Source organism: Chiroxiphia lanceolata, chromosome 11 (assembly GCF_009829145.1).
Source record: "Chiroxiphia lanceolata isolate bChiLan1 chromosome 11, bChiLan1.pri, whole genome shotgun sequence".
Classification (NCBI taxonomy): Eukaryota; Metazoa; Chordata; class Aves; order Passeriformes; family Pipridae; genus Chiroxiphia; species Chiroxiphia lanceolata.
Genome location: NC_045647.1, coordinates 15,264,652 through 15,291,068, shown reverse-complemented (window position 1 = coordinate 15,291,068; position 26,417 = coordinate 15,264,652). Strand labels below are relative to the sequence as shown.

Sequence of the window (26,417 nt, the reverse complement as noted above, 5' to 3'; positions counted from 1 at the left end):
GGGGAAAAACTCCCTCAGTATTAAGTAGCCTGGATTTATCTATGAACAGAACAGGCTGGAGAAGCAGCCAGTGCAGGAATCAACCTCAGCAGCTTCTGGTGAAAGCAGGGCCTGTAGTCACTGCCATTGCTTACTGAGAATGAAGCATAGGTTGACATATGCCTTTAGTGGAAAAGGTATCTGTTAAATCAGGCAGTAAAAGAACCAGTCCACAACAGTACAGCACGTACCAGAGAGGGAATGCCAGCCAGGGCTATGCCAGGACTGGCTCCACAGCCATCTCACTGCAATACCCTTAGAGACAACCAGAAGGCTCTACCAGCCTCTTTGATACTTGTACTGGTTTCCAAACTGAAGGATCTGTGATTGCACAATGGCAGCTACCCTTCAGCTGTGCCAGGGGCAAAGCTTTTCCAATGCCAGTCAGGTGCCCAGGAGAGAGTGGCAGACATTGTCCTACTGATCTGAAGCAACAGGGAGGAAAAATACAGAGCTTTAACTCTACTTTTGAACAAATGACCCTCAAACCAACTGTTCAGCAGAAGCCTTGAGTTAAGTACAGCATTAGCCTAGAGGGACTTCCTAGTGTCTGATTCTGAAGACCTCCATCACCATAATCAGTTTTGGACACTCATTCAAAGCTAAACTCATTTTTTGTGCTGCTGCAGTCAGTGAGGAGCAGCGAACAGCTCGGATGGGAGAAAAATGGAAAGCAGGTTCAGCCTCCTGCTGAACACTAACCAGGCACATCCCCTCCCCAAGGGAAGGACAAAAGGTGTAAAGATCCACTGTCCTTCTACACTTACCCTTTTCCAGGAAGCTACTTTCCAAGAACTCAGCAGATTAACACAATGGACAAATATGAAAACAAGATTAAGACAACAGAAGGGATGCAGCCCCTGACAGGAGGATCCACCTGGTCCAGTTTTCAAAGCAAGAAAAGTTTTTATACAGTCAAGGTTTACATGTTAGGATAACCAGCATTTTTTATCTTGCCCCATTCTTTTAGCATTTGAGCCCTCTGGTCAGTCTTAATCAAAGCTCTGCTTCATGGAAAGGTTTAAGTATGAGGTTGTCCTACTTTCCATTAATATTACAAAAATGGAGAAAACTTTACTTACATATAACAAAAGAGAACTTACAGAACAAAATTGACCTTTTTAGACATCAGACAAAGCAGTCACTAAACAAAGGCACAAGAAGCCAGAATTATCCATTTTACAGCTTACACAGTTACCACTATTGTCCAGGAGCATCCCCATCACCCCAAAAACTTCAGGCTGTGATTTTCCCCAGAGAGTTTTTATGCTTTACAACTCAGCCCCCACTTGAAAAGAGACACAAGTGGGTTAAGAATTTCTGTTCTCTTTGTCCTTTGGAAAGGGAACCTTTAAGGCAAGCCTGCTTTTTCACACCCCACTCAGAACTGACAATGAAATTAGTCTATTTATTCTCATTTAAGATTTAGAAAGAGAGCTCCGAGCATTCATACAATTAACCTTACAAGCAACACATCCAGAAGCATAATACTAATAGGCCAATCAGTTAAACTTAACCCACCAGCAGCATTTATCACCTTCAATTATTTAATTCACTCCATTAACAAAATGAAAACACGTTTCCAAATCACGTCCCAAAATAGATTTCCTTTATTTTATCATTACTGTCCTCAAGTGTCCTGCCAAGTGAACAGCCTTTATCTTCTCAACACCTATGTCAGGGGGCCAAGTGTTATTTGCAGGACTCTAGAGAGGGAGAGAGACAGAGCTGCACTAGAGTGTGAGACAGACCCAGGGTCAGAGTCTGGGGCTCTGCCCTGACTGAGCTCCTTCTCTCTTCGACCTGAATCCTCAATATTGGAGTTCACTTTTGGTTCCTGCTTTCTCATTCTCTCCATTCCTGCCTTACCTTTTTCCCTCCCCATAGGCCTTCCCTTCAAAACAGTGATGATCTCAAAGACTATTAGCAGTGTTATAATGGTAATTTTACACAAGGAGGTTTTCAAACAATTTTTGGCCATGAAAAGCTAAAGCCTCAAGCACAGATTTGCCCAGTTTGTTACCAGTTTGCACATTACTGTATAAAAGGCTTTGCCTCACCTGGTGACCATGCAGAGTATACAGAAGTCTTCCTTCTAGCAAGTCCAGAATTTTAAGAGTTGAATCATTGGAAGCAGTAACCAGATAGTTTCCAGAGGGGTGAAAGGAAAGACTGTTGACCACAGAGCTGTGCACTAAGGGTGGAAAAAAACCATATATAACATTCACCAAAACCAGTTTACATAAGCCCAAGGCAAAAAGAATAAAATAAAGCACAAGCACATTCCAATTTTCTGTTATAAAGTTTAACAGGAAAATTATCACGGGGGAAAACATTCCACAAAAGCTCTTCAAAGCACTGGAGAACAAGAACAGTACTGAATTCTTGTAAAAATAGGCACTACTTTACTGAAAGGAAAAAGGAAGCTTTGCCAATTATTCTGGGAGATTTAATGCTACGAAAGTTTCCAGCGTGGTTCCAAAATTTACTTTATGTGCAAGTCAGCAATAGGATTCTGTGAGAGTGCTGGACATTGACATATTTTACTACTGTGAAGCTGCTGTTCTCGCTCCCAAATCATTCTAGATTAAAATCTATATGCTAATGCACTGAGAGGACCAAAATTACAATGAAAAACACTCAGAGCTGACATTACACAGGTTCTTTTGGTTTACTACCCCACTCCAGCCAAGACTGGGTTTAAGAGAAATAATAAGAATCAGCAACTTGAAAATGGTCCAGTATAAGCATTATTTCTTCAGACATCCAATTTGTCTCACCAAATATTTAAAACAAGTATGAAGAGACAAACTATCAAGAGTGTAAACTTCCAATAAAGCAATCCTCCCTGCATGAAGATGAAGCCCCAGAGCTATTTTGAAAAGAACTAGAGGAAATGTTCTAGGAAAAAAGTTACAGCGAACTTCACTTAAGTTTGACACTAAACATCTGATTTATGGCTTTTTTTCCTTCCCCAAACTTTCACAAAACAGGCTATTGAACATATTTATTTATGAGAACACGCAGTACTTTACATATGCACAGCTTTCCGAGCGTATGTGACATTACAGGATATTAAGATGAGGCTTGAGGAAGGATTTAACCATCCAATTACTCTTAATTATACTCTGTGCCCTCCAAATGTTCTGGTATCTCAAATCTACTGCTCCTAATACATCACACCCAACTAAATTTATAGTTCGTTGAGAGTCTACTGTGCATTTTAAATCCATAGTGCATGTTAAAAACACCCTCAAAATTCAATTTTAAAACACTATAACCATTTTTTGCAGATGGGGATTTGAAGCAGATATCTGAAATCTCAATTGTAAAACAGAATGCCTCTGCTTTTGAAACTCTCAGGAACACTAAATATCTCAGCTTAAGTGCTGATCTTGACCTGAACTATTGAAAAACATGGAAGAAAACCTTAACACAGGTAACTTCCTGGTGAATACTGTCTCTATCACACAGCTAGATCTTCCTCTACTGCCCCAGTCCTGTATTACACTATGTATTAAAGGAGAAAAAGGTCTGTGTGGAGTTTTTTCTCATGAAAGAGTGCTAAATGCCTTTCTCCCTTGAAAATTTTATTCTGATTTGTAATATTCCCCACCCCATCAGTGTCTACATTCAGATAGAGGCAAACATATCTTGTCAATTAAGGTAAGTCCTGAAAGGAATCACACCAGAAATAGATGAAGTTGATGATATATCATATCTTCCAAGTTCCAGACAGTGAATAATTTCCAGCTTCACGAAAAACCCTTTCCATAATGGAAAAGAGTCACACAGACTGAGGCTTCTGTGGGAGCTTCTGTGCCCAAGGAGTTCTTGGCTGTTGCAAGCCCAGAGAAAACTTCATCTCCCTTCTACCAAACGAGCTCAGACCTCCCACAAGACCATTCACAACATCCCTCCAAAAACTTGCCAACACATTCTGCAACCTCACTTGATGATTTCATGTTGTCAACAATAAATCCAGTGCAGCATGAGGTGGGATCTCCCAGTGACTTGTTGCCACAAGGCCACCCTTCTGGCAGCCAAGCCCGAGCAACATAACAGCCTTTTAGGAGACTTAAACTGGGGTTAACAACTAAAACTGAGCCCTGCCAGACTGTAGTGACTGCACATCACTGTCCCAAGCCTCAAAATACTACTTTTATGTAATAAGGGAATGCAACCCTTAGTAACCACCAGTGAGAAGATAAATTAGGATGGACCTGACATAGCCACAGTCCCTACTGAACAGGTAACTACCATCAGCCCCATCCAAATGGGATAAAAGTGCCAATTATTCTTTTTAAATAGCAATAAAAAAACAAGCTAGAGCTGTTTCCACAGACCTGCTACAGATGTGTCCCACACACAACTTTGGGCAGGGAAAAAAAATGTCAGGCAAAAAACACTGGCCATTTTTGTAAGGGCTGTACAAAATCTGCTGTACAAAAGAGTTTAATGTCTGTTCTACTGTACAGCAAACGTGACCAGAGCATACTTCACTTGGCTAAAAGAAAAACACACCATACAAAAGGTTTTGCAGCTTGCTCTCTACTTCCAATTTTCATTTACAAATGTCACAGTTGGAACAAGTCCTGGCAACGAGAGCAACACTGCTAAAAGACTAATCAGTGTTGGAAAACAGCCCAAATTTAAGACGCAAGAGCCTGTGGCAGGGCTACTTATCTGTTAACTCCTCCGTGGAGCTCCATCTTTAAAATGGATTCCCTGGAAATCAGGCAGCACCAGCAAGTTCTGAAGGCAGAGGTGCCATCTAGTGGGACTGGGCTGGCAGCCTCACGTGGGAGCCACAAAACTACATCAGATTTACCCAAAAGGACAGGTGTAAACCCTCGGAACAGGGGGATTTGTAAACACACCTCCAGAACACGTTACAAACACATTAGTTTGTGGCCACAGGTGCATGAAGTGCCTCAAAACAGCCACCACTGCAATTTTAGGTTTCTTCAGCTTCTATGACTATTTTTAGTTCAAAGTTTATTACACAAATAGGATTTACACAGTAGCTGTAAAAATAACACTCACAATGAGTGAGGAAATGATTGCTTCAGTAGCAAGGGTGTCACACTAAAATGTCATTCAGTAAGGGTGGGATACTGGGGAAATGTGTAATTCCAAGACAAAAAATAGACCTGGCAGCCAAACCTAAACCACATTAGATTTGGACAATTTAACAGCAGTTAAGTGGAAAGCAGGAAGAGATGATTTTTGAGCCAAGTTATACTGTGGCTGGAAACATGCACTGCAGATCTTGCCACCATTGAAAAGCTGATAAAGCAGGTTAAAAGGACAACCTGACACTGCCCAAGTATTTAAACACACTACTGATTTTAGCAACAAGACTTCAGGAAGGCATTTCCAAGTTTTGATATGGGTCACAAGTTAACAATACCTATTACACAAAGAATCACAGCTCAGAATTCATTGCTGTGATTGTAAGCTCAATACTGGTGAACTGGAACAACAGTCATCAAAAAGTTTGATTTCTATTAGATTTTGTTAACTATCAGAGAGCTGGGAGTGACTGTGATCCATAAGAATAACTGAAGCTGTGAGGCTGTCACAGCAGGAACCCACTGCAGCTGATGTGGATGGCAGAAAGAACACACCAAGCTCCAGCCTTGTGTCTCTGATTTCTGATCTTTACGAGCACACCAGAAACAGTCCTCAGGAAAAGTTAGCAAAATTAGATTCAACACTGGATACAGTGCTTGAGAATGTATCAGTTTAAAAATACCAGAGCAGCCTTAACAACTGTTATTAGTAAAGGAAAGAAAAGCCACATTTAGGCTCAAGAAATTAATATGCACAGAACAGGTCAATCAATCTCGAAGAAGCTTACAGGGATGGGAAAGCAGCCTTCTCCTATCCATTTCTACCATACAGCAGCACTAATCAGTTGGACAAGGACAGGTAATGGGAGGAAATGCCATTTGGAAGGTAAGGTGAAAAAAAAATAAACCCCAAACATTTAGACTCCTAGATATAAAAGTTAGCTACTCCATGGACACGCCAACCTGGACGACTTGTAACTTGGTGAAAGCTAATTCTGGAAGCTGAAAACAAAACAGATTCTGGAGAAGGAACTGTAAACATGGTACAAAATTGCAGTTGATTGATTTGAATTTCCTTTTTTAACTTTTCCTAATTTTCTCATAAAGAACTCTAACTTTTGTTTCGCTGGAATACCTCTGACTCCTCCTATAGGCTTATTCAGAGGAAAAAAAACCCACATCTTTTTTACTGCACACCATCTCCTCAAGAACAGTGAGCATGAGCCAAACATCCATTCCAACCTGCAACATGGGACAGCTTCAGAATCAGCCTTGGAGCTAACACAAAGCAAGGCACGATGTCTGGTGAAAAAAGGCTTCCGCTGGCAGGCCTCACCCAGTGCCTTTCTGGACAGGCAGCAGGTGATGGAGAAACATTCCTTGGACTTCAGAGCAATTCATATTAACACATGGAAAGGTTCAACTTGTGTAAGGTCTTAACTTGCCTTGGTAATGTTGCAGCAGCCTGTTCATCCTGACGTCCCAGAGCTTCACCGTGCTGTCCGTACCGGCCGCGGCGATGCACGTTCCGCTGGGATGGAAATCCACGTGATTCACAAACCTGCAAAGGGCAATTCAATCCCACTGTTAACACTCAACTCTTGCTGAAGATCAAAAAAAAGCCTTTTCCAGAAGGGAAGCTACATTGTGACTCATTGAAGATTAAGGAGGAGATGATCTGAAAATTTATTTTGCTGAATTTCTTTTAAGGCCTTGCTCCTAACCCCAAGCAGAATGCAGGATCCTACCTAAACACACCATCTCAACAGTCTGCACTGCAGGTGTAGGAGCTGTAGACACAAGTCTCCTGAAATCTGATGGATCCAACTGTCACAACAACATTTTCAAGTGCTCATTTAATGTTTCCATAATTCTCTATTAAATGAACATTATTTCCAGAGCGCTGTGTACAAGACTGAACAGATATTTTTTCTTCTATTAACTAATTTTAAGATGGAACTTAGTGAATTTGTGCCTGAAATCATATATTGCCACTTGGAAGGTAGTGAGGCTGAGGCCAAATTTCTTTCTGGACCTGAATGAAATCAATTTTTATTCTGAACACATAAGTACAATAAAACCTTCAGAATCTTCGGTTAAGGGCATCCTGTAACTCCTCACTCAATACACACAACAAATTGGATAAAATTAATTATCCTTTGAGTATTCTTGTAATAAATGTTGGAGGAGTTGAGATATTTTAATAGGTTGTTCAGACAAACCACATTCTTAAGAGCACTGGAAAAAATAATGCTGTCTGAATTTGTCTTAAAATCATTAGATATTACCTGGAATGAACTTTGTACTTAAAAATTCAATGCAGCAAGGAATTAGGAAGTTTGTCAGTTCTCTAAGGACTTGTTTTATGTTTCTGGACAAATGAACTTTTTGCTGTGGCTAAACATTCCAAATTCAATAGCTGTTTTTCTGAATACAAAGTGGGGGTTTTTTTAATAACCTTGTAACTTAAAATTTTGAGGGTGAAACAAAGCATCCAAGACAGTAGACTTTTCCACTTTTAATTTATGTGAACTCAGAGCAAAATAAAAGATCTTAACATAGCTAGAAGAGGAAATAAAGAAGTTAAGCATCTCCAAAAATAAATAAGCACAAAGAAACTGAGGCTTGATGTGTTGAACAGTTATTGAAATACAACCCTCCCAGCTGCAACTTGGAGCAGTCATAAGGTGTCAACAAATTCTGGAAGCTTCTTTTGCATCTCACCCCACACTGGTTGCTTTTGTAACAAGTGCTAAGGATTTTTTAAGCAGTTCTAGGATTGCCAGGAGGAGGACACCTCTGAACTTCACAAACCAGGTGTATGTTACCAAGCACCCCGTTTCAGACTTCACCCCCAGGTACTTACCCCGCGTGCTCGCAGAAGGAGTGGATACATTCTCTGCTGGTCTTATCCCACAGCTTGACAGTTTTATCATCACTAGATGACACTATCAATCGCCCATCAGGAGAGAACCTAAACCAAGAGTTACAGAAATTAAGGTGTACAGGGTCAACCAGAATTGGCCAGCTGTCAAGGTATGCTGGTAAACACACCTTGTTCTTCAAGAAGTCACACTGTCACCAGTGAGACTAAAAACCCAATTAGTAAGTAAATGGAAAAGAAAACAAGCTGTAAGTCCCCAAACTATCCCTAATTCCTCAAGCACATAAAATAACTCTCAGGATAGTCTTGAGTATGACTTAAGATCTCCTGTCCTACTTGTTTCAATTTAAGTGTGTCTCAGGTTGTTTCTCTACCCTGACCCAAAACAATTCCTGCCTTTGCCACAAGAGTTCAGAGCAACACAATTACTCACAAGGCAACAGTTGCAGCAGAACCTTCCCCGTTCCAGTGCCTTAGGGGAACGTATTAAGCTCCCATCTCAAAATCTTATATACATGACAAATCAAGATCTCTCTTCAAAGGCACACACGTTATAGGATCAAGACTTGAGTCCCTAACTAGAGAACATTATCAGACACACTGGAAAAACATCCTTTCTGCTCTTCTGTGGGCATCTACAGAGCTATCAGCCACTGCCACCACCACACTCCAAACTGTAATGAACTTTTCACCTTCAGAGAAACTGTGGCTTTATCCTAGATACATATATACATAAAAAACTCCTCAAAACCAAACCTGAGACAGTTACCAGGAAGTAATGTTATTATTAGGGCAGCACTTACAGCCTTTTGGAAGGAGCACGGGTGATCATCTTAACTAGAGGCATAAGTCTAAAGTAACTAAGGTGAAATAAAAGTAGAAATCTCTCCTTTTGTTCCTGTTAGCAACAGGAACAAAAGCTTTACCAGGTAAAAGCAAAGCACAGAAGAAATCACAAAGCAGGAAAGTCTCTGCTTCACAAAGATCACAGAGAAACACACAGTGGGTGCAGACTGTCATCTAAAGGGATCTCTCTGCAGGTCAGCAATATATTGCAGTCACCACACACACTTGAATCGTGTTACACCAGCCCATGACACTCAGTCCCTGCTTTGAGGGATAAATCCCCATCTCCATTCGTCACAGGGCCGTACTCACCTGGCACAGCGAACCCAGTTGATGTGCTGACTCAGTGAGAACAGAAACTTCTGCCTGTGAACCGTCCACACTTTGACTGTTTTGTCATCAGAAGCTGTAACTATGGACTGGCCATCACTGGAGAAACTAACACTTCTTACGGTTGCCGTGTGAGCCTTGAACACAGTCGATTCTCCTTTGCTGCACAGAAGGAAAGAGCCCTTTAAAACTGCACAACAGGGCAGCAAAGGCATTATGTTCCTGAAAACACACAGCTGCTGTACACTGAGCAGTGCTATTAACCACAGTTTCTATGGGAGCTGCACATGATTACACCAGGGAAAAAACATTGATCAACCCCAAACTTTCTCCTGCTTCCCAAGCTATACAGAATGGATAGCTAAAACTAGTTGTTCCAGTTCAAAACTGGAGCCCAATCCAACAGGAAACCACCCACATTTCCTATAAGAGGGCAGAAATGCTACTGCCAATTTGTGCAACCGTTTTAAACAACATTTATGGAAATATCAATATAAAAGAAGATGTTGAGGTGCTGTTGCCTGGCCCTTTGCTGCAAGGCAGGTGAGGAAGGAGGTTTTTCACAGTTCATCTGGACATAGTCAAGCAAGCAATGACCTCACAACTGTTCCTGTAAAGGCCCAAGCTCCACGTGGACAATTCCAATGCAGCATCATACAAGAAATAACAGAACTAAATTCAGCACAGTTGATGCTGTACAGCTGTGAGCAAACCACTATTAACTCAGCCAGGCAAGAACAGAGTCAAGGCACTGTTATTCTTCTTTACACATAAATGCAAACAAATGCAAGAGGCATTCTTCTGGCAAATAAATGCAAGGCATATTTAGAGACACAAAGTGCAACATATTTAGAGATCCAACAGGTTTATGGAACTCTTAGTCCATCAGGAGCTCCATATTCACAGGTTGAAGAGAAGAACATGATGGTTCACTCCCTTCTCTGTTAGGATTTAACTTTATACTGAGGCTGAGGACTACCAAAACCACAAAGGCCAAAAAATCAAAATACTACCCACCTTCCAGCAATATTCCCTCCCTCTTCAGAAAAGGTCAGAGCTGCCTAGTTTTATTTAATCCTTTGTCTGCCACAAGGCAAGCAAGTGTAAAGGTTACTTCTCAGGAAAGTTTTCTTCCTGTGCAAAACTACAGAATATCCACAACTCTGAAGAAATCTCATGCAGAAACATGAAACTATAAAATTCTGTCATCATGGCCCATAAAAAAGAGATCCCAAAGACAGAAATCCACAGCAGCATTAGCTCCTTCAGTAACATACTGTCCTTGTAATAAGGGACTGTAAATTTTGAGATTATTTGGAAATCAAGTCCTACCCCACAGACCATGGGGCAGGTTCTCTCTCCCCTTTTAACGACAGTGCAGAAGTGTCAATTTGAAGGCCTCAAACCTGATTCAACATCACCACTCTGTTGTTATATTTGGAGAAGGTAAACTGACAAATAATATTAAATAAACACAGATTCCAGGTGCCATGCACCAAGGTATCAGCAACTGGCATAACAAGAACTCCCTTTTCTGATATGACTTGAGAGCCAAAGGTACAGTTTTGACCTCAGAGTTCACGTGGTGAAGCAGCCAGGACAGAATCACCCAGAATCACACATTCAGTTTTCCCATCACATCTCAGTCCTTTCTAAAAGTATATACATTAGCTTCTGAGAACTCTGACAAGTTTGTGCTGTAATTTATTTTAAGTATTCTGTGTTATCAGCTCTGGAGACAGCAAAACGACAGTGTCAGTCTCCGTCTTTGTAGGGGATTGATGAGCAGCAAGGTTAAATTTTAATCCTAATCCACCTTGTGGCTTTTAATAACATACATGCCAATATGTCCTTGTGATCATTCCCTATAAGAAAGCTGAACTAAAATAAATAAATTTAAAAAATAATTTATAGTCAAGTAGAACTAAAATTTGCAGATTGTAATTTCCATTATAATTAAGATATTTAAAAGCACTTTTATCATGAATTTTAATTTTTATCATGAATTTTTATCAGAACACATCAGTTCCATGACAGAGATTACTTAGGTTTAATAGACCAAATAAAGTTTCCAATGTGCAATCATAACATAAGAACCCATCAAGAACAAACAATGCTTTACCAGGTTCCTGAAGCAAAAGTTTGGGTATATATTTTGTGTGGCTTTGTTAGGTTTGAGTTTTGTTGAGGGCTTTTTGTTTGTTTGTTTTTTAAACGCCTTTTATCTGCCACCACAATCATCAGGTCTGCTTTTTTCCTTTAGTCTTCTGACAGTTGCAATTTACAAGCTCACAAGCAAAAGAATCTCCAACCCCTATTCACATCCCTGTCCATTCAGAGAAACAACCCCACTGTTACTGTGGGAAACAAGAGACCAGAGGAAACATTGGCAGGTGCTTTTCTGCATCTTGGCCACAAAATGCTTCTCATTCCTTGCAGCAAGATTAGGTCTTCAAGCACAAGTCCTTCAGCACTCTCCTGTTTATGTTTATTTCAGGAGGTGTTAAGTAAGAAAAATCCAACAGCTCACCACTGATGGGTTACATCAGCGGCTTGTTACATTAGCATAAAAAGTTACAATGGATTTTAATCTTTGCAAAGGATTTTGGTTTTGTTTCCCACACAATTTCAAGACCAAATTACCTCTCCTCTGTCAGAGGCCTCACATTAAGTGGTTCTACTTTCCCTCAAACAGATCCCAGTCCCACAGCTGGAGAACTGCTACCAAGAAGCAAGGAGAAATCCCAAGCCACGGTTAAAACACGAGAGACAGAAGGGAACAGGTGCTCACAGACTAGGGATCCATAACCGGACTGTTTTGTCTCTGGAGCCTGAAGCCACCAGGTGACCAGAAGGTGAGAACTGGACACACATCACTGCATCTTTGTGGCCCACGAAGCGATAGGCTCTCATCTGAGGTTTCATGCTCCAGATCATCAGGCACGAATCCATCGAGCCACTTGCTGAAATAAAAAAGGAAAAACAAAACCAAACTTGCCTTAGTTCTCCTCCAATTACACTAAACCTACATTTCACACTCAGTTCACTACCCTGCTTCCAGCAGTCTCAGGTACACTGTCCTTGAAGCTTCACCAGTGTATTGCACATGGTGTATTTCATTAGCAATTCCAACAAAACAAGGCCAGCCATGCATTGCCTCCCACTGACAATTCACTTCCAAGAGCCTGGACATGCAACAGCTGCAGAGGCAAAAGCCACACAGGTTTGTAAAGCTTTTTCCAGGTAAATACACACTCATGGGATACACAGAAGGCCTGTGAATGAAGGTTATCTCATCACTCTTATTGGGAAGCAGAGGCAGGTGTCAGCTACAGCAGGTTAAATATCAAGTAACACCACAGATTACAGAGAGCAGTGAGTTGGTGATGTAAAGGCAACCTGGCTACATCTCCCTCCAGCATCTCTCCCTTCTGAAAACACTGATCAAAGTCAGCTCAGCAGTTCTTAGCAACATATGAGAAACACAAGCTTGCAAGGTGACTAGAGCAGTGCTCAGTTTGCTGTTAGCAGGAAGGGCCAGCAAGACTTTTTGTTGTTGCAGAGCTCAGTACCTCCACTTCTCTCTCCATCTAAATAGAGCAGAGAAGCTCTTTCTTTACCATCTGGCCACCAAAACACAGACTATTTACCCAATTGTTTCTTATTGAGACTGAAGTCCACGCTAGTGACAGCATCTCTGTGGCCTTTGAAGTGTCTCTCCAGGGTTGGATCTTCCTAGAAGACAACAATGTTCAGACACCATAGATTAAGAACCATCTTGGCACAATAAAACTATTTTATTTCTACAACAGGTGAGCAAAACCACATATTCACCCCACAAAAGCCAGGCAGAGACAAGAACACTGCACAACACAAAACACAAATTTCACATGTATCACAAACTTTAAAAGAGGCAAATTATCCAAGCAGTTATTAGCTTGGATCTTACGTGACTTTGCACGAATCCCTCATGCATTTTTATGATGCTGGTATAGAGACCCCAAAGCTGACTATAGACAGACAAGCCATGTCCATACCACCTGAGCAGGCAGTCAAGCTCATCTTTGCTCTGATAGCTGCTCATCCCAGCTCAGGTGTAGCAAAGAGGCCACTATTTGCACAGAAGAGGCAAATTTGCAAGATTTACCACACCTGTTGAAACAGGCAGGAGGGATCAGAACTGCAGCAAAACAGACTGACCCACTACCCATCCCCTACACCTGGGGAACACAGCATGCCCCTACACAGCACCTTGCTGCAAAGGCCAAACAAAGCCTGAGGCCAGGCAGAAAAACAAACAAAAACCCGAGAGAACCATTACAAGAGCTTTTAACACCTGAAAATCGCCCAGACATCAGGACAGGCTGATCAGGTTTGAACCCCTGCTGTCACACACACACAACCTCTGACCCCCTGGCAGTGCCCACCACAGCCTTCTGCCCTTCAGGACTTGACCACAACCCCACCCTGCTCAAACCAGAGCCCAGCCCCAGAACAGGGCTGACTTCCCCCCACAACACCCAGCACCAGCGCTCCCCCGATCCAGAGCCCCCCCAACAGCCTAGAGGTGCCCCTACACACAGGTACAGCTCAGCCCCAGCTGCCACAGCCCCCCGACACCCCGGGCCCCCTGGGCAGCACTGAGCTCCAGCAAACCCCTCTGCCCCCAGCCCCACCTGCGACCCGCCACCCCACAGCCCACCCCCCCAGCACTAACCCCCCCCAGCCCCAGCACTGCCTCCCACCGCCACCGCGGCCCCACAGCCCCGCACAGCACCAAACACCCCTGGGCCGGCACCACCCCTGCCTTCCAACCCCCCCAGCGGCGACATAACGGCCCAAGGGCCGTCCCGCACCGACACACCCGGGGACCCCTCGCACCACCCCCGCTCAGCGCCAGCGCCCCCAACACCCCGCTGCGCCCCGGAGGCCCCGCTCCGGCGGCCCGGCCGCCCCTCACCAGGCACACGGCGGCCATGACGCCCCGCGGCCGCCGTTCGCTTCCCGCGCCGCGCGCGCCCCGTAGCAACGGCCCCGCCCTGCGGGGGGCGGGCCCGGCCGTGAGGGGTCGCCATGGCGGAGGCCGCCATGGCGGGGTCCGGGTGGGCGTCGCTGAGCTCCTCACGGCGGTAAAACAAGCCCTTGCCGTGAAAGCCGCTCCCTCTGAGCACGGCCGGCCCCGTCAGGGTGCTCGCGGTGTTAGGGAAGCTCAGCTCCTTCCCGCTCTGTTACATCGGTTACTCTGGGCAGGCTTGGTGCTTGGTGCCTGTTGTTGCAGTGCCCAACCGCCGGACTCCTCTGCCCCGCTCCTGCTCTCGGGGTCGGGTGGGTCCAGAGCCTGGTGGAGGAGAACCCTGGGTCTCGGCCAGTGGAGTAACACACATTTGTGCTCTCTAAGGCTATGATTCCGGGCTGGGCTCTTCCAATAAATGGCTCAGCTGGTGGCAGATGAGCTGCCTCTGCTGGGGTCTGTGGGTGTTCAAATGGGGTCTCACCCCCCGGGTCCTGCAAAGAGCAGAGGACAACTGGGAAGGGTTGTTCTTCCAACGGTTTAATACCAACTCAACTAAAATATTTTTATTCCAACTCTATTTGGTTCTATTTAGTAACAACGCTTTTAATTAGAAATTAATTAGAAATCAGCTGTCTGCCGGCTCTCTGTGATCTCTGGGATGTGCCACCTCTGGGGCCCACGTGCAGGGTTGGGGCTGCAGATGCTGGGAGGTGCTTCAGCCCATCCCTTGGTCAGTGCAGTCCTCACGGGTGAAAGACTCCTGTGTGAAGCCCAGCCCTGCTTAGCCTCACTGTCCAGGCTGACTGTCTGGGCCTCTGAAGGGGCTTTCATCCATCTCTGCTGCACCCGGGGCTCTCTGTTTAACGGCAGCTCTCCTCATGCACCTTTCCACCAGCCAGGGATGTGCTCTGTTGAAGCAGGGGTTATAGTAGTAGAGGATCTAAAACAGGCAAGGGGGAAGAGTTAGTTACCATCATCCCAAGATGGAAAACCCCAAGCTACAAGAACTAGGACTCTGAATTGCAAAAGAGGAGGAGCATGGACACAGAAAAGGGCTCTGAGGGCTGTATGGGACCTAAAGCTCAGGCTCATGTGAAAATTGTGTTCAGTCATTGCCACCCCTGGGGTTTTGCCCTCTGGGGACAGAGCAGTGTAGGATTTTCAAAAGGAGAACAACTGCTTTCAAAAGCCAAATACCACTATTTTTCAGCAGCTTCAGTGTAGACATGAACAGTCAGGTAACCCTGTACTCCTTAAATGCATCTGCTCGGCATCCGTCAGGTGCTGCAGGAAGGTTTCAGGTTTAGTACAGCAAGACACAGAGCAAAGACATTTGGAGAAATCAGGTTATGCTGAGTCTGTCTTTCCCTTTAATGGGCTCAGACTCAGCAGATCTCACCAAACTGTGTCTTATCTGCATTTCTAGTAGTCAGAAAGACTAACTGAAACCTGCCTGAGCACGGCCTGAGAACAAAATGAAAACCAGACCTCTCATTACCACCTCCGTCTCCTCCATCACAGAATTACAGAATGGTTTGTGTTGGAAGGGACCTCCAAGATCATCTTGTTCCAACTCTCCTGCCTTGGGCAGGGATGCCATTCAATAGATTGGGTTGCTCAGGGACCCAGCCAGCCAGGCCTTGAACACTTCCAGGAATGGGGCATCTACAATCTCTCTCAGCAACAAGTTCCAGTGCCTCACCACCGTCCCAGTAAAGCATTTCTTCCTAACATCCAATCTAAACCTGTTCTCATTCAGTATAAAACCGTTGTCCCTTGTCCTGTCACTCTTTGCCCTCATTTTTATCAGACCCCTTGTAAGAAGTGGCTTCTCTACCCACAAACAGCTCTCTATGATGAGACCTAATAAGGTCCTTCTGGGACCCTCTGGGTCCCTCTCTCCCCCAAGACTATTCCAAGCATTAGTTGATGTGCAGAGCAGCTGCTGTACCTGGCTGTGAGCAGAAACTGCTGCTTCCTCTGCCAGGAATTCAGGCAGGGAGGCAGATCTCTGGTCATCCCGTTTTGTTTTGGTGAATCCGTACGCATTCAGCTGTCTCATGAAACTTTTCATTTTCTGTGTGTCAAAAAGCCGCTGAGGCCCTGCCCTGCCCAGCACCTCCTCTTCGAAAAGATCTTTGTTGATGGCCACGCATTTTCCACCCTCGCTCCACCAAACTGACAGAAACCTGCTACTTTCCAGCATTTTCCAAAGTTTCTGTGGAAAGCGAAGGGAGGAGAACTCTCCCTCCATGGCCATCTCCCTGGACAGCTCGCCCGTGTCCTGCCAGTCAGGAGGCAAAGGCCAACTGGCACCAGTGGACTGCGGGTTCCTATGGAATGTTCTGACATGTCACTGCGGTGTCCGTGCTGTGGAATGGGGACATCGCAGGTGACATCTCAGTGATGGTTGGCAGTGGTGCCCTGGCAGAGGGAAGCAGCCTGAGGAGAAGCTGCTGGAGGGCACTTGTTCCTTCTCCCTCCCAGAGGCACCGGTGGTGGTGGGACTGCAGAGCCCAGCAGTCCACAGAGCTGTGCTGAAGAGTTGTGGGCAAGGAGAGGCTGCACCCAGCAGTGGGTCCCCAGGGAGGAGCAGGGGTGGCTGCAGCCTTGGGCATCCCAGTGCCCCTTTTGGGAAGCTTTCCAGCTGGACCTCTCTGACACCTGCAGGTTTGTCCTTAATCCTTCTCCCTCGGGCACTGCAATGCAGAAGCAGCAGCTCCAGTAGGGACAATCCTTTTCCTGACATCCCCTGCCCCAAAGCAGCAGGTATTCCCTGATGTCAACCCACTGTCCTTGCAAACTGCTCAAAAGGGATTGCCCTTTTCTATTTTTAACTAGTGGATTTAAAACCACCTGGGAGAGATGGAGCAGGGGACACACTGTGTTTCTGGAAGGAGACCCAAAAGCAGTGTCTTCTCCAGCCATGAATGGCCCAGCAATCAGGGGCTGGGGGAGCAAAGCCCAAGCCCTCACTCAAGGCATCCTTGGGTCAGGAGCTGTTCTGGTTCCCTTTTTCTGGATCACTCCTGCATTGTTCATAAAGCCATGAACACAATCCCATGAACTGCTCTTTGCAGGGAAGCCATCCATCCTCCTCCCTGCTGCACTACCCTCCTACCATAGTCAGTTGGCTGTTTCAAGGGTGTTCATGTGCCTGAAAAGCTCTGCATTCCCCCTGCCCTTTGAGTTACTGTGTCTGAAAAAAAACATTCCTCCCTCAGACATGGCCTTTCTGCCCACATAGCTATGGGTTTTGGATCTAGAAATTTGAAGCAGTTTCCAGCATTGCCTGAGCTGTTCCCCATTAAATGCTTTGGCATTTGAGTATCACCTTTTCTTTCTCTGCAAGGAAATAAAAAAGAACACATAAATGATTCTAAATATGCCTGAGGCACTAAGGAAGCCTTTTACAATCCAATTTAGAGCAACAGAAAACCAGAAACATGTGATTGCACTCCCACTGATAAAAGCATGAAGTGGGAACATTTCCTTCAATTGAAGGATTCCACCAGCCCATAAACCCTCAACCCACCTTCTAGATAACACACTGGTAGCCATGGATGGCCACTTTTCTTACCAAGTCATCAGCCCTGGGGTGCCACTGCTCAATACCAACAGCCAAAGGTGACAACAGCCCATTGGCAAGTCATTCCCACCTGAGGCAGTCCAGAACACACGTCAAAAGAAAAACAATTAAAGACTATTTGTGCCAAGGTCTTGGGGGAAAAAAGGGCCCTCAGGAACAACGGGCACACATCGGGTCCAGTGGTGGAGGCGGTGGGGTCTTGGATAGCCCAATTCAGCCATTTAAACATCTTTGTGGCATTATCTGCCCTGGGTTTGGGCAGGGAGAAGGACCTCGGGCCCTGTGCTGTCACCCCGACTGGAGGGACTCCTGCCGTCCCTCAGGTGGCCACCGGGGGGCAGGCGGGGGCTTCCGACAGCGTCCGCTTGCTAAAGAGGGAGAAATGAGCAGGAAAACGGGATAAAATGCAACATGATTTCATTAAAGATGAATCAGGCCAAACCAGTCAGCTTCTCTGTGAGGACTATCATAATTCTGGGTGGAAAAAGCGCTGAGCTCGCCTCTTTAAAATGCCACTTCACAGCTTGCGACCTAGACATTATCTGGTATTTCCCAGCGGGTTTTATCTGGTATTTTCCCTGGCCTTATTTGTATCACCGCGAATCAGGAAGAGACCAGAAGCCCAGGATCTGCCACCTCTGTCAGATCGACAGAACCTTGCATTGCCAGCCCTGCCAGGGCTGTGGTCCCTGCAGGCTGCAAAGCAGCAAAGCTCTTGCAGAGCATCAGACCCACCCAGAATTCAGGTGAGTCATTCTTCCATGAAATTACAATTAACCTTTGACTTTGAGCCCAATTCAGAAAGCTCTGAACTTCTCGCTAGAGTGAGTGGGTCTAAGTTTAGCAACCAAACTGAATGTTTACCACTTCTATATTGCAAACCCCAGTTCTCACGTGTCCTGTTAATACTTAAACTGCTGGGCACGTCAGTCTCTACACATACCTGTGCAGTTTTGAGACTATTCCAACTGAGGGGCAGTGTATGAGATTTGAAAAAGCTGAGGGGCTCAAGACGATCAGCAGAGGGAAGAAGTTTTTAACATCTACAGAGAAAGCCCCAAGAGATGTGGAATTGGTCAAGGTAATGTGCACATGCTAAGATGGAACCAGCAACTGTACCCAGGTCTCCCAGCTGCTAGCAGCACTCCCAGAACAAGGTCATCCTATCTCCATGACCACCACGATCCCAGCAGGGTCTTCCACAGCTGTTTTGTGTCCCATCCCAATGCACACTAGAGATGGAGGCAGGAGCCTTGAGCAACCAACCCTGCAATGCTTTGGCATATGTCAAAATGACCGTCTGGGGTGTGACAGCCACCCTGTTATTGCCACTTTGCATCCTGAGAGCACAGCAGGGACTTGGGCAGCCTAAGCACACAGCTACAAGGAGCCAAAAAATGAAGATTGGTAGTCCAGAGACTTGCTGTTCAACCTCCCTCGCTGCTGCTGCATAAGGAGGCAGCTGCAGACAGGTTGGGCACTGCAGAGGGGAACAGGTCCACCAAGCAGCTCAGCTGATGGCAGTGACATGGTCCCATTGCTTCCATGGGGAGAGGCTGCTTTACTTCAGCTGAAGATGTAGCTTGCTACCACATCAGCTATTTTCTCTCTTACTAATGACTTTGTCCTCCCATGTGTGCCAAACCCAATTATTTATAGACCACAGTTTTTTGCTCTCACCTGCCTTTGTGCTTATTATCCTTTCTTACAGAGTTAAGAAAGAGACAGGAGAAAGAAAAATCTTTCCCTCAAGTAAGTCTCTCACTGACCTAAATGCAAATTTGTTCAAGCAAATTCAGAGAGCTTTGATCCTGCATGAGAGGGGAAAGGGGAGGGGAGCAGCCTCTGCTGCTATCAGAACACATCTTTACTGCTGCGTAACAACCAGGCTATGAAGCAAAAGCCACGGGAGTTTAAATAGGAAGCTCAGCCAAAGGTTACCTGGGTGCCCCAGTGCTTGTTATCAGAGCCTTGAAAACAGGGAAGGAAAGTGACAGGAGCTGATCACAGCAACAACAGGAACCAGCTGACAGGGCTGGGGAGGGTTGGCAGCTCCCCCAGCCCTCAGCATGCTGAGGGTCTCTGCTGTTGTAAAGCAAAGGGTCTGCAAAGCCTGGGCTCTGGAGCTGCTCAGACCATCAAGACAAAATATTTCTGTCTCGGATCTGAAGCAACTGCTGGACACAGAGCCAGAAAGCACCCTGTTAATTGCAATACCATGCTCTATTTGTTGCCTTGTCTTTGCAGGTGATTCGTACCACTTTCACTGCTCAGCCATGTGGTTGAAGTGCTGAGGGGAAGGGTGACAAGGGGACAGAGACACAGTGACACCAGGACATATTGCTGGAGTGCCAGAGGAATACACTGCTACTCCCTGTGTGAAGCTACACAGTTCTTCAGCCATCCAGGAGAGGAGGAGGGAAGGGAGCTCACACATGCCTACAATTCCTAGAACAAGCCTAAAGGAGAAGAATTCAGGAGTGAGAAAACCTGGCAAGCTGGATCCAGCCGGAATCCCATCATTAGCTTTCTTGGAATCTACAAAGTTTCTCTGACCACTTACATTGGTTCTAGTGTCTTAAACCATTATAAAATCCTAAAATCTGTTACAGGAATGTAGCTCAAACCCTCCTTTAAATTCTTTGGTACCAGTGGCACCAGCTCTGCTGATCTTGCTGATCAAGGGCAGGCAGCTGCTTTCAGTCCCTGAACTTTCCCTGCTGGTGCCTGCAGGGGTGAGAGGAGTTCAGGCTTTGCTGAACTCACGATTGCATCAACCCAGAACCCAAAGTGCAAAGAGAGTGGTACTAGGAAAATGCTAGCTGAGTTCACAGGAGTGAAGCTGAGACCTTTGGGACACGGAATTCCCCACGTGTGGGCCACGTGTGAGGCATCCACACCCAGAAGGGGCATTGCCACACAGACCCTGGCTCTGGGGCAGGTAATGCTGCACAGTCCAGCACCACCCACCTACCAAACCAGATCAGTATTACCAGTGCCAGTTGCCTCAGTTTCCATCTCTCTCCATTAGGCTGCTTTCCAATCAATGTTTATCACTGGGCTGGGTCATGTTTGGCCTTGACTTTTAAGCCTATAATCTTATGGAAAAAGTCTTTGTTCCAAAATATCTCAAGTCCGGGTCCTCACTCAGAGGAGTGTATCAGTCTGCCCCTGCTGAAAGGTATCGAATTTCCATGCAAGGTGTTACATGGGAAGAGCTAAAAGGATGAACAGTCAGGCATGTTGAGAGCAGAGTGGGGAGGGGGACATCAACCTTACTAGAGAAACTCCTGCTGACAGCACTGAGTTTGGTCAGCACAGGCAAGCACAAAACTGCCCGGTCCTTCTTCTAAAGCTCTACAATCCCAGGGGCCTTGCACCTCCTTGCACCACCCAGGGTGGCTGCCTGCTCTCCTTCCCACATACCATTCCTGCATGCTGTGGAGAGGAATGGTAAATCAGTGTGACCAGGGCAGACCGCAGAACAACCCTAAATATCTGTTACATTTGCTACCTTTACATGCTGAAGGGAAAGATGCCTTTGTTTGCAAAACATCAGAGCATCTGTGGTTCCAACCAGCATTAAATCTGTGGCACACCCCTGACCTTTTCCCCCACAGCACTTTCCCTTCTGTGAACAGACTGTAGTTAGCAAAGCCAGTCGCTTCTGCAGTGAAGTATTTCCAAGCCAGTTTGAGGCAGGCAGAACCAGAGAGTGAGTTTAGCCCACTGCCCATCACCCAAACCAGTCGCTTCCTTGCACAGGTCATTTGCTCTTCCAGCATTTCATCCTCAGGGAGAAGAGGCATCTGGCTGCCCTTCTGTCCAGTGCCAACAGGAGCTCAGCCTTTGCTGCACCTCTTGGTGCTACCATAGCATTTCCACATGCTTGTGCTGGGACATCTGTCTTGCTAAGGCCACTAAAGGACAAGTGGGAACAATAAAGCCACAGAACTACATAAGAGCAGTGTTTTCCTCTGTTCAAATAGGGCAGGACAACTGGAAAAGGCTTATTGTTCAAACAGTTTATTACTGACTATATTAGGCTTTATCTATAATTAATTATATTAGACTTTATATCTGTACTGTGCTCCATCAGGCTCTGGAAGAAAGGGAGCAGCTGCCAGAGGGCATGGGTGGGCTTTAGGAGACACCTGCATATTTCCACAGACTGACCCTCTGGGCTTCTGAAGGGGCCTTTCACCCAACTCTGCTGCACCCGGGGCTCTCCGTTTGAGGGCAGCTCTCCTCATGCACATTTCTACCAGCCAGGGATGTGCTCTGTTGAAGCAGGGGTTATAGTAGTAGAGGATCTAAAACAGGCAAAGGAGAAGAGTTAATTGCCAGTGTAGGATTTTCAAAAGGAGAACAACTGCTTTCAAAAGCCAAATACCACTATTTTTCAGCAGCTTCAGTGTAGAACAGTCAGGTAACCTGAACAGTCAGGTAACCCTGTGCTCCTTAGATGTACCTGCTCGGCATTCGGCAGGTGCTGCAGGAAGGTTTCAGGTTTGGTACAACAAGACACAGAGCAAAGACATTTGGAGAAATCAGGTTATGCTGAGTCTGTCTTTCCCTTTAATGGCTCAGACTCAGCAGATCTCACCAAACTGTGTCCTATCTGCATTTCTAGTAGTCAGAAAGACTAACTGAAACCTGCCTGAGCACGGCCTGAGAACAAAATGAAAACCAGACCTCTCGTTCCCACCTACATCTCTTCTGTGGTGAGGCCCTATTTGCAGTGAAGGTCCCTCTCTCCCCCCAGACTACCACAAGCATTAGTTGATGTGCAGAGCAGCTGCTGTACCTGGCTGTGAGCAGAAACTGCTGCTTCCTCTGCCAGGAATTCAGGCAGGGAGGCAGATCTCTGGTCATCCTGCTGCATTTTGGTGAATCCATAGCTGTTCAGCTGGCGAATAATACTCTTGATTCTCTGCGTGTTAAAAACCCGTTGAGGTCCTGCCCTGCCCAGCACCTCCTCTTTGAAGAGCTCTTCATTGATTGCAACACATTTTCCACCATTGCTCCACCAAATGGACTGAAACTGGTCACTTTCCAGCATTTCCCAAAGTTTCTGTGGAAAGCAGAGGGGTGAGAATTGACTGTCCTTGCCTGTGCTCTCACTGGAAACAGAAGGGCCTCGTTTGGTCTTGTGTCTGTCCCTGCTAGGCTGGATGTCCTGTTCCTTCTCCATCACTTGTATGGCAGTGTCACAGGGCACAATTTCCCCCTCTCCTGGCAGGCCAGGGGAAGCTGTGCCAGCCCGCTGCCCCAGTGCATCTGGAGTAGAAAGGGGTGTTGTTTCTGTGGGAATCAGCTCCTTTTCTTTTGCTACAGGTGGACTGAAGCTTCCCTCATTGGCCATGGCCCTGCACAGCCATACCTCGTTCTGCCAGTCAGCAGGCAAAGGCCAGCTGATGCCCCTGACTGTAGGTTCCCACGGAGTGTTCTGACATGTCACTGTGGTGCCCATGCTCCTCAGGGAGGAGCAGGGATGGCTGCAGCCTTGGGCATCCCAGTGCCCCTTTGGGAAGCTTTCCAGTTGGGCCCCTCTGACACCTGCAGAAATGTCCTTGGGGATATCAGGGAGAGGAACCAGCCCAGGGAACTGTGCTGGATTGCACATGAGGAAGGTGGGACAGCCCACCCTGGTGCCAAAAGTGGCAGCTGTGGTGTGGGAGGTGCAGCCTGGTGCAGCTGGAGCAGCACACTGGAGGCCAGCTGGGGCCTGGCTGCTGAGTGGTGGTGACAGAGATGGGGCAGCCCAGAAGTTCTCCAGCAGGGTTGGGAAGTGGGGGAGCAGCATCTCAGGGTGTACAGGGTCTGTGTATGCAGGGACATGCATTAGCCATTAGTTGCTTTACCTTGGCGAGTATGGACTCCCTGTGAGCAGACACCTGCATGTCCTGTGCTGGAACTGGTGTGAACACCTCCTTCTCCACACCAGCAGCAGAAGATCTTGGCAGCTTTCCTCCAGCTCCTCATCCAGACATAATGCAGCTGGGGCTCTCCTTTTGTGGCCCACTCTTGGCTTGTACCTTTCCAGCACCTGGGGATGCTCCATCTTAAAGCTGGGGCTGTAACAGATTCATAGAAGCTAAAAAGTGCAAAGGAGGAGAGTTAGTTCAAGCCTGAAAAACACAAGTACATGAGAACAAAGACTGTTAGTTTTAGACAAAAGCCAAACTTGGGTATTGAAAAGGACTTTTAGGGGCATATGAAACCTCAAGTTTAGGCTCTCCCAAGTGTTACAATATGGTTCTGTTAAGTGATAACCAGCCCTGGGATTTTCACCTGAGAAATGCCCTGAGAAGCAATGAAAGTGAAGACATTTATGTCTGAGGCTTATTTGGTATGAATGTCAGTCTCTCCCAGCAGTTTATGTGTAAAGGAACTGATGTACCTTTGTAGGAGCTGAAGCAGCTACTTCTTCTTCTGCTGGAATTCATCCCTGGAGTTAGACAAACTGGACATGGCAGTTTGCACAGCCCATACAGGTCAAGTTGATGAGGAAAACTGCTCATGGTCTCCATTCCAAAAGCTCTGCCAAGTCCTCTTCTCACCAGCACCTCATCCTTGAACATTTCTTTATTGATGGTAACAAAGAATCCATCACCAACCCACCAAATGGAACGAAACTCATCTCTGTGAGAAATTTCCCAGAGCTGCTTCAGAAAGGAGAGATCTTCAGTTTAGCCACTGCTCCCCTTGGAAGAAGGAGGAATGTCTCAGTCAGTGCTGTCATTGCTCCTACAGCAACATCCACAGCTGCTTGAGTATCCCACTTAGTAGAGGCCAGAGAAGCTGAACCTGAGGACTCTCCCAGCTTGTTTGAGGAAGAGGAGGAGATTTTAGCAGTTGATGCCTCCCTTTAAAATCATCCTCTCTCATTTGGGCTCAACCTTTCTTCTGCAGCCATTGCTCTGGCCAGCCAGGCTCTGTCCTGCCAGATACCAACCAAAGGCCGACCAGTACCAAGTGGTGCTGACTGTGGGTTCCCGTGGGACATTCTCAAACACCACCGTGGTGCCCATGTCCCACAGTGATGACATTGCGGGGTGGCACTCATGACTTGGCAGATGGGAGCAGCACGGGGAGGAATTCTTGTTGCTTTTCCCTTCCAGCTGGCTCCTCTGACACCTGCAGAAACATCCTTACTGTTTTTTGTGATTAAGTGGATAGTTTTTTGTGATTAAGTGGACAAACATTTTACAAGCTCCCTGGTAACAAACTAGCCTTTCAGTGTGGCTATAAATACTTCTGCCAAGCAAGGAAAAAGTGTTTCCCTTGTTGAAACACATTGCAACAATTCTTTGTGTGGAGTAAACCCTCTTCATGCCAGAAGAATCAGTGCAAATGACCCGACTTGGTACCCTGTGTCCAAGCTCCTGCTTGTCTCTCTCTTACAGCCCAGTGTGAGGCAGGTTGGCTGCAGCATTTTGGGATCTCTGTAACAGGAAAGGCTATTTCTGAGGTGACAGAGACCCGGCAGACAGCTGAGAGCCCAGAACAACCCCTGAGCTCACCTTGTTAGCAGTGCCAGCTTGCTGTTCTCTAACAATCTGTTCTAAGCACTGGCTAAGTTTGGAAACAGTGCTAAAATCAGGGTTGCCATGGTCATGCCAATGAGTGAAGAGCTTGTCACACAGGGAGATTCACCACCAGCACAAGGGAAGAGCATAAACATTACTGTATGAGATATAAACCATTGTACAGAGGAAAGTGTGAGTCCTTCAAGTCTGCTGCAACAGACTTTAATACTGTATTAAGTGCTGGGAAATGGGAGGAGCAGAGGATATCTCACTGACTAGCTTCAGTCTTCTGCAAATGGATGTGAATTCTCCACTCCGAACACAGATTCAACAGGCTAGTTCCTAACATGTCCTGACCCTTAAAAAGTGCCTATATTCAGCTTCTGGATTTCACTTTATCTCCTTAATATCCTCAGCAATTCAGGCTTGCTCCAAGGGTGAAGCTCAGCAAGCACTCACAGACACCAAGGAACAGCAACACGCAGTTGTTGGTAGCAGGACAAACCCTTTGGAGTGAAGAGGCAGGACCCAGTGATCACAGCCATCTCTCCCAACTCCACCTTCAGGAAGCAACTTGTTCTGTTTTTTCTCCTGTGAAAACAGAAAGGGGAAGAAAGCAGCTGGTTGTCACAGGAAGATGGACAAGTAAAAAAAAAAGGGAGGTGCTACAGCTTCAATGAGTTTCAGATGTGCTGCTTGGAGTCATCCTGAGATGTAGGAGAAAGCACTGTCTCCTGCAGCACCTTAGGCATTCTCAGAAGAATTTATGTTCCACTGCAAGTCACCCAGCCCTGCATTTCTTGGTCAGGTTTACTCCCTCTTGCAGACACATTCCTCTGCCTCTGCCTTTCAGCTCAATGCCAGGCCTGCAATGAGCCTGACAGATAAACCAAGCCCTGTCAAGACCAAGCACATTCCTGTCTAGAACTGTACCTTGACCCATTGTATGAGATCTCTTTTTATCATCTCCCAGAGTTGTGGGAAGCAGCTGAAACCCAGGATCCATGGGAAGAACAAACAGCATATCAGGCATTTCAAAAATGGAAACATCAGAAAGGCTAGGCTTCAACCAAGTGAGGCAGACAAAGCCATAACCCCTGCCAGGAGA

The 26,417-nt window shown here is 46.1% G+C and overlaps 2 protein-coding genes across 7 annotated transcripts in view; both read right to left on the bottom strand.

Annotated features, from left to right (window-relative positions):
- The window catches only part of POC1A (POC1 centriolar protein A), a 57,374-nt gene extending 34,356 nt beyond the window's left edge, over positions 1-23,018 (bottom strand). For 2 of the 6 annotated variants that reach the window (XM_032698783.1, XM_032698785.1), the window contains exons 1-7: positions 14,135-14,204; positions 12,825-12,909; positions 11,966-12,137; positions 9,157-9,336; positions 7,981-8,088; positions 6,560-6,675; positions 2,100-2,233 (exon numbers count right to left, since the gene is read on the bottom strand). In XM_032698783.1, the coding sequence (XP_032554674.1) occupies positions 2,100-2,233; positions 6,560-6,675; positions 7,981-8,088; positions 9,157-9,336; positions 11,966-12,137; positions 12,825-12,909; positions 14,135-14,152 (813 nt within the window). In that variant the 5' untranslated portion in view covers positions 14,153-14,204. Of the gene's footprint in view, positions 1-2,099; positions 2,234-6,559; positions 6,676-7,980; positions 8,089-9,156; positions 9,337-11,965; positions 12,138-12,824; positions 12,910-13,211; positions 13,327-14,038; positions 14,058-14,134; positions 14,205-22,584 lie in introns of those variants that run through there. The other 4 variants (XM_032698786.1, XM_032698787.1, XM_032698789.1 and 1 more) reach the window with 4 other exon arrangements.
- On the bottom strand, positions 14,705-16,812 carry LOC116792120 (heat shock transcription factor, Y-linked-like). Its single transcript, XM_032698790.1, has 2 exons — positions 16,140-16,812; positions 14,705-15,128 (listed from the first exon to the last, which is right to left on the bottom strand). The coding sequence occupies exons 1-2, from the start codon at positions 16,446-16,448 to the stop codon at positions 14,976-14,978; spliced, it is 462 nt and encodes a 153-aa protein (XP_032554681.1). The 5' UTR covers positions 16,449-16,812; the 3' UTR covers positions 14,705-14,975.
- Positions 23,019-26,417: the final 3,399 nt, after the last annotated feature.